The sequence below is a fragment of the Gekko japonicus genome, unplaced genomic scaffold (genome assembly GCF_001447785.1).
Source record: "Gekko japonicus isolate JY-2015 unplaced genomic scaffold, Gekko_japonicus_V1.1 scaffold1417, whole genome shotgun sequence".
Classification (NCBI taxonomy): Eukaryota; Metazoa; Chordata; class Lepidosauria; order Squamata; family Gekkonidae; genus Gekko; species Gekko japonicus.
Window position 1 is genome coordinate 248,872 of NW_015163645.1, and position 18,611 is coordinate 267,482.

General features: G+C 46.4%; 1 protein-coding gene across 3 annotated transcripts in view; it reads right to left on the minus strand.

Annotated features, from left to right (window-relative positions):
* Positions 1-18,611, minus strand: part of EHBP1 (EH domain binding protein 1) — a 421,934-nt gene that overhangs the window by 210,151 nt on the left and 193,172 nt on the right. For all 3 annotated transcript variants that reach the window (XM_015407634.1, XM_015407633.1, XM_015407632.1), the window contains one exon: positions 553-742. In XM_015407634.1, coding sequence (XP_015263120.1) covers positions 553-742 — 190 coding nt within the window. The remainder of the gene's footprint in view (positions 1-552; positions 743-18,611) is intronic.

An 18,611-nucleotide genomic window follows, 5' to 3' on the forward strand; every position in this document is an offset into this window, starting at 1 on the left:
GTTCACAGAGCAGCAAGGGCTCTGGGTGGTGGCCCGCCCCACACCGCCCTGGGGTCATGGGAGGTCATAGAGGTTTCTGGGGCACTGCTCCCAGCATCCATTGCTATGGCTTCCACATTTCTTGGATTACACAGTGGGCTCTTCCGCACTGTCATTTTTGTCACTTGTTTTCCCCTATAGTTTTGGGTCCGTCTCCCCTTCCACATGTGTTTTGCTCCCTCTGGGACTACTAGAGAGAGCAAAACACATTGGAGGGGTGAAAAAAACCCCTGAAGCAGTAGCACACAAGTGATGAAGATCAGAATGCGGAAGAGCCCAGTGCATCTAGCTGGGAGCAGCGTTGAGTATCTTTGGCGCCTTCTGCTCATGACCGGATTCAAACATCTGAAATCATAGTCCGGCCCCGTGCAGAATGAAGCGACTGAAAAAATCAAGAGAAAGCATCTGACAAAAAGGGGGGGGGGAGTACTAAGTGCAATGCCTGCAATAGGTGAGGAGGAGTTTCTACTTTTAAGAAATATTTGTAACACAGGTAAAATAGAAGCAACGTACCTTAGGAGAAGAGGAAAGCTCTTTCACGGCGTGAAGAGCTGACGTGTTCTCACTTGTTCCCGTTTCTGTCTTTGGCGAGAGGACCGGCGGTTCCGGGGCTTTCCTTTTCATCTTCCTTTCTGTTTCTTGCAGCGAAGTAACTTGATTATTTAAAGCAGAGCTCGGTTTTGGTTCGTAAAATGGGTTTGATCTAATTAAAAGAAGGGAAATGTATTTCTTGGCTGGTGCCGATCTTTTTTCAGTGCAGGTTTTTAAAAGTAAATTGTTTTGACCAAGTGATTAGAAATTGATTTCAGTTTGCAAACACACAAAACTCCCGCTGATTGTGTTGTTCCTTCCATCGTGGAAAAAAAAACCCCTGATGAATGAAGGGGTACATAGAGCTTGGTCAAAGGGAATGCCTAAAGCTAAGAAGTCTATAGCCATGTCAGGAAGGAAGGAAGGAAGGAAGGAAGGAAGGAAGGAAGGAAGGAAGGAAGGAAGGAAGGAAGGAAGGAAGGCCCTTGCAATGAACAGAAATATTCAGGACCAAAGGACATAAGAAGAGCCCTGCTGTATCAGATCAGTGGTCCATCTAGTCCAGCATCCTATCTCACAGGTCCTCTGGACAGCCAGCAACAGGGCATAGAGGCTGAATATTGAGGTTCCCTTCAGTCGTCATGGCTAGTAGCCACTGACAGACTTATCCTCCATGAATCTAATTCCCTTTTAAAGCTGGTTATTCCTGTGGCCATCACTACTGGCAGCAAATTCCATATTTTAATCACTCTCTGTGTAAAGTGGCATTTCCTTTTGTCCATCTTGAACCTACTGCCCATCATTTACATCAGACACCTTCGAGTTCTAGTGTTTTGGAAGTTCGAGAAAAAAATCTCTTTGTCAACTCTCTCCACCCCATGCATAATTTTATAAAGCTTTATAATGTCTCCCCTTAGTTGTCTCATTTCTATACTGAAAAGTTCAACCTTTCCTCATAGGGAAGCTGCTCCAACCGCCTAAGATCATCGCTCCCTGCAGGTGCAGCTCTTGGAGAGGATACTCAGAAAATACCCTTTCCCCAAAATATTTTCCAGGAATGGCTCATAAATACCAAGTCAGTTGCTAGTCAAGCTGTCCATCTCTAGAGATGTGTTTGGGTACAGATACCCATCACAACATTCCTCTAAAAAGGTTAAAGGTAAACATTTCTCTTGCTCGAAAGCCAGTTGAATCAGACTCTAGGGGGTGGTGCTCATCTCCATTTCCAAGCCGAAGAGTCAGTGCTGTCTGAAGACTTTTTCACGGTCATGTGGCCGACATGACTAATCCCAGAGGTGCACAGAATGCTATTACTTTCCCACCGAAGTGGTACCTATTTATCTACTTGCAATTTCTTGCTTTTGAACTGCTAGGCTGGCAGGAGCTGGGGCCAGAGACAGGAGCTCACTCTGGCACTGGGGTCTCAAACTGTTGAGCTACTGACCTTCCGATCTGCAGCTAGAAAGAAAGAAAGAAAGAAAGAATGGGGAGAGGGGAGAGGTGGAAATAAAACGTAAAGAGAGAGGGAAGGAAGGAAGGAAGGAAGGAAGGAAGGAAGGAAGGAAGGAAGGAAGGAAGGAAGGAAGGCCCTTGCAATGAACAGAAATATTCAGGACCAACATAAATCTAGTATTAATTACGGATTAAGGAGCTTATATTCATATGTTAAGGCTTCAATATATGAATATGTTGAAACCAAACAAGCCCATTTTCCCACTCAAATCTTACCCAAATTTGAACAACGGAGGAACGACTAAAAACTCTGGTTATTATTACTCTGGTTGCAAAAACGATAAAGACAATAATAATACAAGATAACTGAGCAATTCTAAGCAGAATCCCACTCTATTCAATGGGGCTTTACTCCCAGGAAAGTGTTCTTCGGATAGCACACTGTAAGCACACTTACCTAGGGAGTTACTCCCACTGGAGTAAGTGGGATTAAATCCAGAGTACACAGGCTCACTTTATCTCAGTGATATATCTTGGTAAGTATAGACACATAAAACCTCTCTTTTCAGGTAAATGTTTTATTGCTGGGTTTTTTTAAGTGTGATCCAGTTTACAAAGCCACTAATATGGCAGGTATGGTTGGGATCTTTTCCTCTGCTTTGACAGGGAGCCTGTCTTCAGCACTCTGACAACGAAGATGTGGTTGAGAACCCCGGAGATTTGGAATATGCCACGTGGGGATTGCCATAGAGAGAAGAGAGAGATTGGATTTATACCCCGCTGCATGTGGAGGAGTGGGGAATCAAACCCGTAGTCCCCCTGCCTTCTTTTTAGCAGCTGTTTCAGAAGGATGACAAGTTTGGGGATGAAGAAGGCCAATGACGGATGGGAGCCCATGAAGGATATCTTTTCTGAGCCTACATTTTCTCTGATCTGCAATATTATTATTATTATTAGAAGAGATTGGATTTATACCCCGCCCTTCACTACCCAAGGGTGTTTCAGAGCGGCTTACAAACTCCTTTCCTTTCCCCTCCCCACAACAGACACCCTGTGAGGAGGGTGGGGCTGAGAGAACTCTTGACAGAAACTGCTCTTTTTCAAGAACAGCTCTTATCAGAACTAGGCTTGCCCAAGGTCATCCAGCCAGGTGCAAGTGGAGGAGTGGGGAATCGAACCCGGTTCTCCCAGATTAGAGTCCGCGCACTTCACCACTACACCAAACTGGCTTGTTGTTGTTATTATTATTATTTTCTATTCCACCCTCCACGCAGGCAGGCTCAGGGTGGGTTACATAGTCACATAGAAATCATGACTAAAAGGACAATGAATAGAATTTAACAACAAATAGAAGAATAAAACTAACATTACAATCAATTGAACAATTACTGACAGGGCTACCTCATCTCAGAGTTACAAATTAATTCCCTGCAACTATGTCTACAAAGAATCTTACATCGGCCTTGGATCTAATTATGCTTAAATATAAAAGTTGTGTTTTTTTTGGGGGGGGGGGTGTACCTGGCATTTAGGATCTCAAGAAACAAAGACTGTGGAACCAATCCAAGAAGCTGTGTTTTTTGTGCACATGAATAATATAAATGGCTCTGCATAGTTGTGACATAGAATACTGAGACTTTTGTTTTCTGAAATCGCAAACATCAGTGTTGAACACTTTTTTAAAAACCTCATTTTTGTTTGTTTTGATACAAAGATGAAACCTGTTTAGCATCAGGTACAGTACATGCTATAAAGGTAAAGGTTCCCTTGCTCGAAAGCCAGTCGAATCTGACTCTAGGGTTCCGGTGCTCATCTCCGTTTCAAAGCCGAAGAGCCAGCGCTGTCCGAAGACGTTTCCGTGGTCATGTGGCCGGCATGACTAAACACCAAGGCGCACGGAACACTGTTACCTTCCCACCAAAGCGGTACCTATTTATCTACTTGCAATTTCTTGCTTTCGAACTGCTAGGTTGGCAGGAGCTGGAACCAGAGACGGGAGCTCACTCCGTCATGCGGCACACTCGGGTCTCGAACAGCTGAACTACCGACCTTCCACAGTCTGCAGTTCAGCGTCTTAACCACTTGAGCCACCGCAGCTCCTACATGCTATATTGGAGACCAATTTTTATAGAAGTCATGGATGCTTTTAACACAAGCAGGACAGTCAGATATCAAACAAAACACCCAATGACATCAGCACTAGAGTTGTCTTGGAATTCCAGTTTCGTTCATTAAAAAGGCGCTTTAATTCTTAAGATTCTAGAGGTATTTCCCCTAATGACTGACTTTCAAATGTGAATGCTGATCTTACTATTACACGTGAAGCTGCCTTATACTGAATCAGACCACTGGTCGATCAAAGGCCTACTCAGACTGACAGCCGCTCTCCAGAGATCTCAGCCAGAGGTCTCTCACATGACCTACATCCTGGTCCTTTTACCTGGGGATGCTGGGGATTGAACCTGGGACCTTCTGCATGCCAAGCAGAGGCTCGACCACTGAGCCACAGCCCCACTTCATGGCTCTCCAGGGTCTCAGGGGAGGTCTTTCCCATCCCCTCCTGCCTGGTCCTTTTAACTGGAGATGCCGGGGATTGAACCTGGGACCTTCTGCATGCCAAGCCGATGCTCTGCCACTGAGTCACAGCCCCACTTCATGGCTCTCCAGGGTCTCAGGGGAGGTCTTTCACATCACCTACAGCCTGGTTCTTTAACTGGAGATGCCGGGGATTGAACCTGGGACCTTCTGCATGCCAAGCATAGGCTCTACCACTGAGCCACGGTCCCTCCTCTCTACCCTCTCAATTTTCTTTTTATACCAGACAGGAAGAAGTATTCACTGGAAACCAACAGACAATAAATTACATAGTCTCTGAACAGCCAGGTTTGCTAATGGCATAATTGGACCTTTGGGAAAAGCAGAGCAACTGTTAAAACAAATTCAAAGGTCAATAGGATTCAAACAGCTTTACATTGGGACTGACCTTGTTTGTTACGGAAAGATGGTGCAGGTCTAGACAGCCGAATGAAAGGAGAAACCAGGGCTGAAATAACTAGGCTACAAAGCGAAGGCACCTTTGGGGTATTCTCACGTGTGTCCATCGAATGCAGAAAAAAAACACAACCCCACCCCAAAACAAAACAATGCCCTCCCCAAACACCCTCTAACAAAATCAAAGCTTCGGATGAAGTCAAAACAAACAAAATAGATTCCTCTGCAGAAAAAGAGAACGGCATTCCATTTCCAGCAGAAAATTTGAGAGTGCCCGTCAATCATTCGATTCGGCTGACAACCTTGCTCAGCCGTCATCAAACATTAATGGGAGTTCAAAGGAAGTGAAAATAAAGAAGAAAAAACAACAGTAGGGGACAGCACATTACATACGGGAGGTCACGGCGCTGTCTTTTGTTCCACAAGTTACTTTTCTGTGAGTGCGAACAGTTGATGAAAGTATTCTGTTTTGACAACGAACTCTCTGACCCTCTGCAGCTTCGCCTGGAATGAGAGACTCAACATGCGCTGGAGACTTCTTACAGCTGACCTGATGTTGCCATGAGTGGAGAGTTCGTCACAAGTCCGACATACTGGGGAAGAGGGTTGCCAACTGAGGCCTGGAAGATTCCTGGGGATTTAGCGGCAACGCTTGCAGAGAGGAGAATTTTTATATTTATTCGTTTATTTATACTTTAAATTTATGAATCACCAAATCCTTGAGTGCACAGAGCTCTGGTCGATGTAAAACTGTACTGCTAGCACTTTGAAATGATGATGGTTTTAACTCTTTTATCTTTTTAAATACTGTGGTTTTTTTATTGTACTACAAATATGCTGTGAGCCGCCCTGAGCCCGCCTCGGAAATAAATAAATAAAATAAATAAATAAAACAGAAGTTAAAAACATCAACGTGACATTGTTAAAATTAATAATCCAGTCATTCCTATGTTATTCAATAATCTCCAGATGGTGTTCAGTAATTTAGTCTTAGACCCGCTCCGGACCGTGTTGCTGTCTCGTGGGCAGGGCGAGGAGGAGGCCGAAGCGAAAAGATGGAAGAAAAGATGAGGAGAGAGAGTTCACCTAGAATCTATGGCAGGGGGTGGGAAAGAGCAGGTAGAGAAAGAGGTACCTTTCTCCCTTTCTCACAATACAAGAACTCGTGGGCACTCATTGAAATTGCTGAGCGGTCGGGTTAGAACGGATAAAAGGAAGTACTTCTTCACCCATAGAGTGATTAACACATGGAATTCACTGCCACAGGAAGTGGTGGCGGCTACAAGCATGGACGGCTTCAAAAGGGGATTAGATAAGCATATGGAGCAGAGGTCCACCAGTGGCTATTAGCCACAAGGTACAGATAGGGGCTCTGGGGCAAGGGATGCTCTGTCTTCTTGGTGCTGGGGGTGGGGGCAATAGTGTGAGGGCTCCTAGTGTCCTGGCCCCACTGGTGGACCTCCTGATGGCACCTGGTATTTTTGGCCACTGTGTGACAAGAGTGTTGGACTGGATGGGCCTTTGGCCTGATCTGACATTGGCATCTCTTATGTTCTTATGTTCTAATGTTCTTAACTGCGGCTCAGGAGCCACATGCGGCTCTTTCACACATATTGTGCGGCTCCCGGCAGGGTGGATGGGGAAGTGTTCCCCTCCCTGGGTAGGCTCTTTGGGGGGAGCAAGGAAAGAAAGCAATTTTAACTTTAAATGCGTTCTCAAAGCCCCCCTTTTATTTCTGGCAGTCTTATTTAACGTTAATGTTAATTAAAAGCAAATCTGCATATTTTCCAATAAAAACATGTGTGTAATATTTGTTCATATCTGGCGGTTCTCACACATCTGACGTTTCCTCTGTGTGGCTCTTAGGTTAAGCAAGTCTGGCCACCCCTGATCTATGGTATGCCATAGAGCAGAGGTGTCAAACTCATTTGTTACGAGGGCCAGATCTGACATAAATGCCACTTCGCCGGGCCGGGCCATGTGTGCCGTAAAACGTAATGCCAGGTGCCAGGGATAGAAACTGTATAAAGGACAACAGCTGGTAAGCTCCGAGCTGGTGTATCCTCACCGCAAGGCCCCATGGGCTGGGAGAGGGGTGGAGGAAAACCCACATGGGTCGACTGGAGAGCCAGCAGTGCAGCACTGGACAGATGCTGCCATGATGCTTGACTGCTGTAGACAAGGTTGTTCTGCCATGCTGAAGCCACAATAGATTGGCTCCGCCCACTCCCCCCCAGCACTCCCTTCCTTGCATCGCTTGCTTGCGGGCCATATAAAAGCCCTGGATGGGCCTGATCCGGCCCCCGGGCCTTATGTTTGACACCCCTGCCATAGAGTTTGCCCTCTGAAGCTCAGGGAACTTATTTCTGTAGCCTGGAGATCAGTTGTAATTCCGGGAGAATTCTAGACCCCACCTGGATGTTGGCAGCCTTACTGGGGGGGGGGAGAGGTACGTGCATAAGAACAGAGTTAAGATAAGGGATCGCAACTCTTGAGGTTGTTTTTTTTTGTCAAGCAGCTTTATTAAACAAGTCACAGATTACATACACACATACATATTCATCTAGTTTATCTGAAATGCAAATCATGCCTCATTCTTACCACGACGATACACTTTTTTTTTGGTTGAGTATTTCTCTCTGTGTGTGCGTGCCTGGAAGTCATGGTTGACTTCTGGTGACCTCTAGTGGTGTTTGGATGTTTCGGAGAGGTGGCTCGCTATTTCCCGCCTCTGCGTCCTTGTCCTGGTATTCCTTGGGGGGGTCTCCCATCCAAGTACTTGCCAGGGTCAGCCGTGCTTAACACGATGGTTCCGGTTCCGGGTTCTGCCGAGAGCAGACGTGTGAGAGAGCGCGCCTCACACCCAGCTCCAACCTATTGCTTTTTTCTGGACTTATATCTCCACAAGTACTCTCCCGGAGAGAGGGTCTTGGCAAGGGACGTTTAGTCCAAGGGTGGACGGGGGTGGGGTGGGGGTCGCCCCGACGAGAAGTCAAGCAACGGACAAGCCCTTAAGAATCGACAGAGTCAACTGAAGTTCATTTTCAATTGGATTTTGTATGTTTCTCTGAACGGCTACCTTGCGACTGATTTTTAGAACACGACAGTTCTTAGCTGTCCCCCTGTATGACCCAATCTTGTAAGTATTAACAGTGAGCATTCGGTAGAATTACTCCAGATGCATTGGTAAACAACACAGAACGGTAAACAACACAGAACCTGAACCCCAAGACCACAATGGCTTTTTAGGTATTTTAATTAATTCATTCCTTACAGGAAGAACTTTGCAGACACGCATCTAGAAAAGGAAGTTTAAACAGTTTTGAACGTGAATCATCACAGGAGGAAGAAGAAGAGGAGGAGGAGGAGGAGATTGGGTCTGTACCCCGCCCTTCACTACCCCAGGGAGTCTCAGAGCGGCTTACAAACTCCTTCCCCTCCCCACAACAGACACCCTGTGAGGTAGGTGGGGCTGAGAGAGCTCTGACAGAAACTGCTCTTTTTCAAGAACAGTTGTGCCAGAACTATGGCTTGCCCAAGGTCATCCAGCCAGGTGCGAGTGGAGGAGTGGGGAATCAAACCCGGTTCTCCCAGGTTAGAGTCCGCGCACTTAACCTCTACACCAAACTGGCTCCAACTAATCAGTCTCAAGGTTTTCAAACTAACCATCTAGCCCAGGCCTCCCCAGAGTGGTCCCTGTGAGTGCCCCGGAACCTGTCGACACCTTTCGTGGCACCTGCCCAAGTGCTTTTAAAAAGTGGGTGGGGCCAGGTGAGGCTTTTGCCCAGCAAGGCTTCTGATTGGCCACTGGATATTCACTTGGCCGTGCAGATTTTTAGAAATGGTTGCTTTGGGGGCAGCTGACACCCCAGCAAAAGGACCTTTACTGTGTGACTGAAGGTCAGCTGCAGCAGCCATCTTGTGGCTGTACCCATCATGCGGTGCCAGAATTCCAAAGGTCCTCTCAGGGTCAACAAGGTTGTGGACCACTGCTCTAGTCAATGTTGTCAGTGTACAACAGCTGTCTCCCCAACTACTTGATGCAATGCAATGTAGAAGAAGAAGAAGAAGGGATTGGATTTATGCCCCGCCCTTCACTCGGCGTCTCAGAGCAGCTTACAAACTCCTTTCCCTTCCCCTCCCCATAGGGAACACTTTCCCTATGAGGAAAGGTTAAGGCACTTAGGGCTCTTTAGCTTGGAGAAACGACGACTGAGGGGTGACATGATTGAGGTTTATAAGATTATGCATGGGAAAGAGCAGGTAGAGAAAGAGGTACTTTTCTCCCTTTCTCACAATACAAGAACCCGTGGGCACTCCATGAAATTGCTGAGCGGTCGGGTTAGAACGGATAAAAGGAAGTACTTCTTCACCCAAAGAGTGATTAACACATGGAACTCACTGCCACAGGAAGTGGTGGCAGCTACAAGCATGGACGGCTTCAAAAGGGAATTAGATAAGCATATGGAGCAGAGGTCCATCAGTGGCTATTAGCCACAAGGTATAGCTAGGGGCTCTGGGGCAAGTGATGCTCTGTCTTCTTGGTGCTTGGGGGGGGGGTCAACAGTGGGAGGGCTTCTAATGTCCTGGCCCCACTGCTGGACCTCCTGATGGCACTGGTATTTCTGGCCACTGTGTGATACAGAGTGTTAGACTGGATGGGCCTTTGGCCTGATCCAGCATTGGCATCTCTTATGTTATTATGTTCTTAACAGGTACCCTGTGAGGTAGGTGGGGTTGAGAGAGCTCTGACAGAAACTGCATTTTTTTCAAAGACAGCTCTTATCAGAACTACGGCTTGCCCAAGAAACGATCCAAAAAACGGAAACCTATATGCGTACTGCTTTACAAAAACAGTTTAAGTATTTAAAGTGACAGTCTAATAATCCAGAGTGCGAATATACACACGATCAACATTTCACAAGGTAAGTACAAAAATAAGCAACTTGATGAGACGTTAACGATGATCTCCGGAATGTTCTACCATTTCGATAATAATCTTCTTCCGAACGAAGACGAAGAGTATGCAACGTCTCTAGTCAATGTCAATAAGTCTCACTGAAGTGTCATGACATCATTGTATAAGGTTCCAAATGATTCTTAGCAGGGCAAATTGCTTATTTTTGTACTTACCTTGTGAAATGTTGATCACGTGTATATTCGCACTCTGGATTATTACACTGTCACTTTAAATACTTAAACTATTTTTGTAGCGCCGTACGCATACAGGTTTCCGTTTTTTGGATTGTTTCTTGCTCTAATACGGTTACCATCCTCTCTACACAGAACTATGGCTTGCCCAAGGTCACACCAGCAGCTGCATGTGGAGAAGTGGAAAATCAAACCCAGTTCTCCCAGATTAAAGTCCGTGCATTAAACCACTACACCAGACTGGCTCTTACCCAGAACTCTGGGGAGACTGAATCTAAGAAATACTATAGTTAAAAAATTTAGGCATTTGAGGCTTTGGGAACGGCTGTTCAAAGCAAGCTGATTCACCCTGAGTTCATCCGCATCGCTGACTGTGAAACAAAACACCACAGATTCCAAGTCGAGATGTTGGCATCGGCATGCAGAAGCCAGACTTGCTGTGAAAATACCCCGACATTTCCACGTTCCCAGTCTTTTATTTGCTCAAGAGATAACACTTTGAAGGTCTGTTTCAACAGGATGGATTGGCAACTGAAGGGTGAGGGCCCAACGGATCAAAGACGTGGGCAAAGTTCTACTCTGAAACTAAGATACAGACTGGAATAAAAGGAAATCGTCAACAGGGCATTGTTGGGAGTTAACAGGGTGACTATTTGAGTACAGTCACCAGCTATCTGACTGGCCCGGCAGTTATCTAGGCAAGTAAATTTGGTATCTGCAGGAAGTGACGGAGGAGGGCCCAGACGTGGATGGCTTGGGCTAGCTCGATCTCATCAGATATCAGAAGCTAAGTAGGGTCAACCCTGATTAATATGTGTATGGGGGACCACCAAGGAAGGCCAGGGTTGCTACGCAGAGGAAGGCAAAGGCAAACCACCTCTGCTCACCTCTGCCCTGGCCTGGATGGCCCAGGCTAGCCCGATCTCATCGGATCTCAGAAGCTAAGCAGGGTCTGCCCCGGTTAGTCCTTGGATGGGAGGCCACCATGGAAGTCCAGCATTCCTAAGCTTTCTCAGGACTCAAATGTAGTTCCTCTGCTGTCTTGTGCCACCAGAAAAGCTATTAGTATCTAACTGAAGGCTTTTGAATAAAGTTTAAGGGCACAGAGAAAATTCTCACCTATATGCTTTTCCTTACAGATAATATTAATGAATACTATATGGTGAGTTTCAGAACTGCTGAACACTGGGTTATCACATGTTAAGTGTGATTTTCGAAGGGTAGCCATGTTGAATTGCAGTAGAACAGCTAGATTTCAGTCCGACAACACCCCAGGCAAAGCTAAGCAGAGCCAGGCAATGGCCAACCACCTCTGAATGTCTCTTGCTTTGAAACCCCTATGAGGGGCCGCCATAAGTCGGCTGCGACTTGACGGCACGTATTTATTTATCTATCTGCATTTCTATCCCGCCCGTCCTGTGGACGGGCTCAGGGCGGGTGACGTCATTATAATAAATACAGTTTCAGTTTAAAGCACGATAAAACATTCTGACGATTAAGAGCAAGGGGTACAGCTTGGAACGGCGTCGGTCGGCTATAAAGTTCTGGCCTGATGGTGCAGTGAGTTAAAGGCCAGTTGCCGTTGGTCAGTAAATAAGACGGGTGACAGCAACCTCAGGGAGGCCATAGATGGGCGCCCGTTGTCTCACCCAAAGGCCTCGGGGAAAAGCTCCATCTTGCAGGCCCTGCGGAATTGGAAGAAGCTCCCATAGGACCCTGGTCTCAATAGGGAGCATGTTCCGCGAGGCTGGGGCCGGGACAGAGAAAGCCCTGGCCCTGGTTGAGGCAAGATGGACGTTCCTTGGGCCGGGGACCACTAGGAGGTGTTGATTTTTGAGCGTAACACTCTTTAAAGTAAAAGGTAAAGGTTCCCTTGCTCGAAAGCCACTCGAGTCCGACTCTAGGGTTGCGGTGCTCATCTCCGTTTCCAAGCCGAAGAGCCAGCGCTGTCCGAAGACGTTTCCGTGGTCATGTGGCCGGCATGACTAAACACCGAGGTGCACGGAACGCTGTTGCCTTCCCACTGAAACAGTACCTATTTATCTACTTGCAGTTTCTTGCTTTCGGACTGCTAGGTTGGCAGGAGCTGGAACTAGAGACGGGAGCTCACTCCGTCATGCGGCACACTCGGGTCTCGAACTGCTGAACTACTGACCTTCCACAGCCTGCAGTTCAGCGTCTTAGCCACTTGAGCCACCGCAGCTCCTCTTTACTCTTTACATACACACAATAGAGGAGGAGTTCTAAACGGGGGTGACCTGCCCACCCTGCTGTAGAAAAGCAATCAAGCCATTTCATTTCAGTTATACATACGTACATACTTGGGACACTCTTCTACATTCTCATTCCGTGCAACAGCTTTTCAGTGCAATAAGGAGATAAAAGATTCTCATTTAAGAGTTATGTGCTTGAGCTGTAAATCAGGACTTTCCCTCTCTGACGGTGTACTTCTTCCATCTCTCTAGAAGAGCCAATGGAAGGGCAAAACGCTTAGCAGGTGAAACGTTACGACAGACTCCTCGGAGAAAGTACTAGCATTAATCCTTAGAAACAATCCTTAATCCTTAGCAAATTGCTTCTCTTCCTGATCTATAATGTAATCCACTAAAAAGATGCCGTAACGGCAGCGAAACTCCTGGCAGCGGCTGGCTCGATGGCTGCAATATCGTGGAATGATCAAATGTTTTGCATGGAATGAACAACGGAATGCCCACAAACAGTTATCTGTGTGGTAGTGCGAGGTCAACTGTCTTGGATTGAAATCTGACAAAGGGATTAGGGGAAGAAGGAACTGTGTGATCGGCAGGAAGTGGAAGCTGAGTGGGATATGGTCATGGGAAGTAGAGAAGCTCTCTAATTCGGAACAGATTACATTACTTCAGGCCCACTGAAACCAACAGTCAGGCCCCCACAGAGGTAAAGAGAGGACTGGGCCACTTCCATTTTTGAGGCCCCCTGCCGAAAATGGGAGGTTGGGAAGGCTAGTATTTCTGTGTCTGTAACTATAACCAAATTAAGAGTTAACATCAAAAGTGTAAGTTTGAGGCCCCCTGAGAATGTGAGCCCCCCCTGAGGCCCTGCCAACCGTCCCTACTTCCAAAAGAAGCATGCAAGATTTGAGTACACAAATGCACAACTAACCAATAGGATGCACACAGAGGTAATGTATTTAAGGTCAGGGTGGCAATCTTTAATATATTTTGTCTGTGATCGCGGAAAGCATCTTTCAGCACTTTCCTTTTTCGTACAACGTCCTTTAATACCTCTATTTACCCACGGAAACCTCGGCGAGCAAAACGAGCGCATGCACAATGACTGAAATGGAAAGCGGTACTGATCGAATTACATCGACATGGCATAAACCAAAGGGGTTTCCCCCTCATCTGGAATACTGTGTGCCGGGCCGGCTACCCCATCTTAAAACAGACATAGAGCAGTAAAACTAAGATGATCCAGAGACGGATGATGAAAATGGTAAGAGACATGGAGAGACTTCTGTGAAGAGAGATTAAAAAGATAAGAATTGCTTAGTTTAGAGAACAGGCACAAAAAGGAGAGAATAAATATGAAAGAAATGCTTATGTTATGTAATGAATGGCAGCCAATGAGTGCTTCTTGGCCTTCCTTAGAAAGATTTTTTTTTTAAACTCCTTAAATCTTTCACAAATAAATACACAATATTCAAAGAGTACACTAATTTCCCATGAAACTCATCAACATTTTAGTTGAAGTCGGGCGCTTCGTGGGTCTCTAAAAAAGAAGACTAGGCAGTTGTATACATATGGGATGTCTAAACAAATAACTGCAGTATCCTAAACTGGGTGTAACACTGTTACACCCTGATTAGGATGGCAGTGTAAACTCCTCATAATGATTCAGGTGCAGAACATACCATCTGGGGACACGGAGATATTTGCATTTGCTTTACAGACAGTGTTAGATAATCTAATCTATCATAGCATTCCTCCGGACTCTACAAAGAATCCGGCCCACAATGGAACCGGGGCGGACTGGAAAGTGCAAATGGCACCGAAGCAAGCCACGCTGAGTGGCACTTGTAGCGTGACAAGCGAACACTGCAGGGTCACTGGAATCATAGGCTTACAAGGGGCACTGGCTCCCCCATTGCTGGAAACTGGTGGCAGCACAGGAGGAGGCAGCCAGTGAGCTGACACGGGTCATCACTGCTGCTGAGCCAAGTGGCCCCCGAGATGCAGCGAATGCCAATGTCAATGTTGTAGGCTATCTTCCTTTCTTGGTGAACCAGAGAAGCCTTCTACAGAATTCTTGACTTGCGCATTGTAGCATTGTGAGCTTTGGTTCCAGGAGAAATAGTTTGCCTGGAGAAGAATTTCTCGAAACACGCAACTTTTGCCTGGGAGGCGTGTTGCATTGAGGCTTGCTGTATCTCTTTCTGAAAGCAAGACTGCCTACAACAGTGGCATTGGCATTCGCTGCATCTCTTTTCTGAAGCAAGATAGCCTACAGCATTGAATCCTGTCTGCATATTCGTCTCTGTGGACATTCCTCCAAAATATATATTGTTCATTATGTCATTGTTATCAGTGTACTATAATTAATAGGTTGTACTAGGGTCTTTACTGTATATTATAAGAATATGATTTAACCTAGTATATGAAGTTATAGTAGCAAATCCGAACTGTGTGTTTTGTTTGAACATGGTGTTTTTCCGTGTTTACTCCACTTGGAGGCGGGCAACCCTATGAACAGGTGAGGAGCCAGGGTAGGGGAGAAGGGCTCGGGTGAACTACAACCCCTTTGTCTCTCTCCATCTGAGGATGTGCCCGAGAAACGAGGTGGCCAGGAAAGCAGGGATGGGATGGGCCCTGTTAACAGCATTTATATATGCTGAAAGAATGTTAATGAGAAAATCTATCCTTTGACCGCTTTTAAACTTCCCAATATTGTGATGGAAAAAATTACCTTAAGTATAGTAAAGAGGACTGAATCTGTGCTAAGTGATCATGAATGCTCAACCCAGACCCTCACAGCAGCCCCGGGCCACTTTAATTTTTGAGGGCCCCATGTAAATTAAAAAAAATGAAGAAGTGTGAATACAACGATACAAAATTAGTAGTATTATATTTTAAATGTTTACATTTAATACAATAAGAAAAAGAATACTGTAAGACTTTGTAATAAATGTTCCCCATTTTTATTTCACGTGATTTAACATCAAAAGTGTAAATTTGAGGGCCCCCCCCCCCGAGAAATGTGAGACCCGGGGCCAAATGGCCCTGCTGGCCCCCCCTCTCAGAGGCCCTGTGTCCACCTATAAGTTTGCAACCAGCTAAAGTGTTGGTCCTATCATGATGGTGGCAGAAAAGGGTCATGCGCCCCTTGTGAAATTTAGTGATTAAAAATTGTCTGAGAATGAATAAAGCATCTGGATGAGTCAAAAGGGAGAAAGCAGGCACACGTCCGAAGTTAAAGAGCAGCTTGAAACCATTACTTCATACTCAGGAAAGCCTTGCTACCCATTTAACACCCTCCTGAACCTTAATAACTGGGAATAAAATGCAAAGGGTCTCTTTAGCTCTTCCCTTTATGAAGCCTTTTCATCCCTCCCGTGCTTCCTCGCTCTTCGTTATGCTCCTTCAACACAATGATTGTTTCAATATGTCAGTACCTCCCCTTTCAGTGGCTAAGACGGTAACCAGCGATCAGGGGTTCCCCGATGCCAGTGACACTCCTATGCTCACAATGCGGGCTATGAAGACGAAACAAAAAGGGAATCGGTGTAGAAAGCCCGCTTTCACTGAATGGAGTTGGCAGAGTTATCATTCCTTGATTCCCATTTTCCTCCACAGGCAGAAAACCGCCAAAAAAAAAAAAGAGCAACAAAAGACTAGGACCACAAATGGAAACAAAAACCACCACCAAACCCCCAACCTCCCCGGGATCTCCATTTGTAATGGGAAGAAAAAGAGGGTTTCCCCCACACTTTGTTAACAGCGTGTCAAAACTCCGAACGTACAGACAATAACAATCATATGGCATTTATGACGAATTATTAAAAGTGATCAGTTAAAGCCATAAGACATAACAAACCGGATGAATGCCTTGACAAGAAAAAAAGCGAACTCTGTATGAAAAAGTGCCCTTATGTAATTTAGACAAGCAATACAGTTACTTAGTGAAAAACCACCACATACTCAATAGCATATAAGAATAGCAACTAAAGAAAAGTCACAGTCCTTTAAGTGCTAGACCAGGAAATTGATGCTGTGGTCACACACTAAACAGTCCACTTTCAATGCACTTTCCAACTGGATTTTGCCAGTTCACACAGTAAAATCCAGTTGGAAAGTGCACTCAAAGTGGATTATTTAGTGCAGGGGTGACAAACATGCGGCCCAGGGGCCAGATCAGGCCCCCGGAGGGCTTCCATCAGGCCCGCAGTGGAACTGGCCATCTCCTGCTTCCAGTTCTGCTGCTGTTGCTGCATCATAGCTTGCTTCACCAGACTCTCTTAATCACTTAGCCATTTCATGTTTTAACCTGGGTCTTAGACTCAGAACTCTGAGCATGAGATTTCTGTGGTGAAAGTCAATAAATCAAAAGTAGGTTTGCAGCTTACAGAGCTAATGTTTGAAGCATGTTTTTATTTTAAGTAAAAAAAACACCCTTTGTGTTTGTGTCCTTTATAAAGTTTATATCTCCGCTAGCTGGCATTACATTTTATAACACACAGGGCCCAGCCCGACAAGGTCTCATTTATGTCAGATCCAGCCCTCATAACAAATGAGTTCGACACCCCCGTGCTAGACCATGTTATCCTAAACCGTTCTCACTATTCTACAACCCCTTCTTACCCTGACCATAAAATAAGCAGCCTACCCGAGTTCAACATTTTTATACTAACGACTATATAGGGCAAAGGTGTCGAACTCACTTGTTACGAGGGCCGGATCTAACATAAATGCCACTTTGTCCGGCCGGGCCACATGTGCCATAAAACGTAATGCCAGGTACCGGAGATACGAACTGTATAAAGGACAGCAGCTGGTAAGCTCTGAGTTGGTGTATCCTCACTGAAAGGCCCCGTGGCCTGGGAGAGGGGGTACAGAGGAAAACGCACATGGGTGGAGAGCAGTGTTCCCTCTAAGCTGAGTTAGTGTGAGCTAGCTCACAGTTTTTTTTAGCCTCCGGCTCACACATTTTTTTGTCTTCGCTCAGGAAGGAGGGCTCCAGAGCCAACTAATTCACGCAGTACCCAAATCGCTCGCTCACAACTTTACTGCCAGTAGCTCGCAAAGTAGAATTTTTGTTCACCAGACTCCACAGCTTAGAGGGAGCATTGGGAGGCAGCAGTGCAGCACTGGGCAGATGCTCCCACAATGTTTAACTACTGCAGACGAAGTGTTCTGCTGTGCTTAGGGGTCATTTCCTGCAGGAGCGCACAGGAGCGGAGCTCTGGCAGTAAAGAGCCCAGGGGGCGGGCACATGCAACAAGCCCCACCCCCTGCTCCCAGCAGCCCTCAGTCAGAGCAAGAAGCAGCCAGGTAAGTTGCACCTGGCTGTGCTGAAACCACAATGGAATGGCTCCGCCCACTCCCCCCCCAGCACTCCCTCCCTTGCACCAGTTGCTCACTGGCCGCATCACAGCACTGGATGGGTTGGATCCGGCCCCTGGGCCTTATGTCTGACACCCCCGATATAGGGTATTAACTCTACATCAGTGATCTCCATCATATGAAGTTTTTATACCTCACTTTTCTCTATCCCATGGAGTCTCACCTTCCCTTCCTCTCCCCACAACAGGCATCCTTGTGAGGTAGGAGGGGCGGACAGAGTTCTGAGAGAACTGTGGTTGGCCCAAAGTCACCCAGTGGAGAGCTAGGTTGGTGTAGTGATTAAGTGCGCGGACTCTAACCTTGGAGAACCGGGTTCGATTCCCCACTCCTCCGCTTGCACCTGCTGGATGACCTTGGGCAAGCCATAGTTCTGTCAGAGCTGTCCTTGAAAAAGAGCAGTTTCTGTCAGAGCTCTCTCAGCCCCACCTACCTCACAGGGTGTCTGTTGTGGGGAGGGGAAGGGAAAGGAGTTTGTCAGCCACTCTGAGACTCTGAGTGAAGGGCGGGGTATAAATCAAATTTCTTCTTTTCTTCTTCAGTAGGCCTCATGTGTCTCAAAGCGGCTTACAATCACCTTCCCTTCCACTCCCCACAACAGGCATCCTTGTGAGGTAGGAGGGGCGGACAGAGTTCTGAGAGAACTGTGGTTGGCCCAAAGTCACCCAGTGGAGAGCTAGGTTGGTGTAGTGATTAAGTGCGCGGACTCTAACCTTGGAGAACCGGGTTCGATTCCCCACTCCTCCGCTTGCACCTGCTGGATGACCTTGGGCAAGCCATAGTTCTGTCAGAGCTGTCCTTGAAAAAGAGCAGTTTCTGTCAGAGCTCTCTCAGCCCCACCTTCCTCACAGG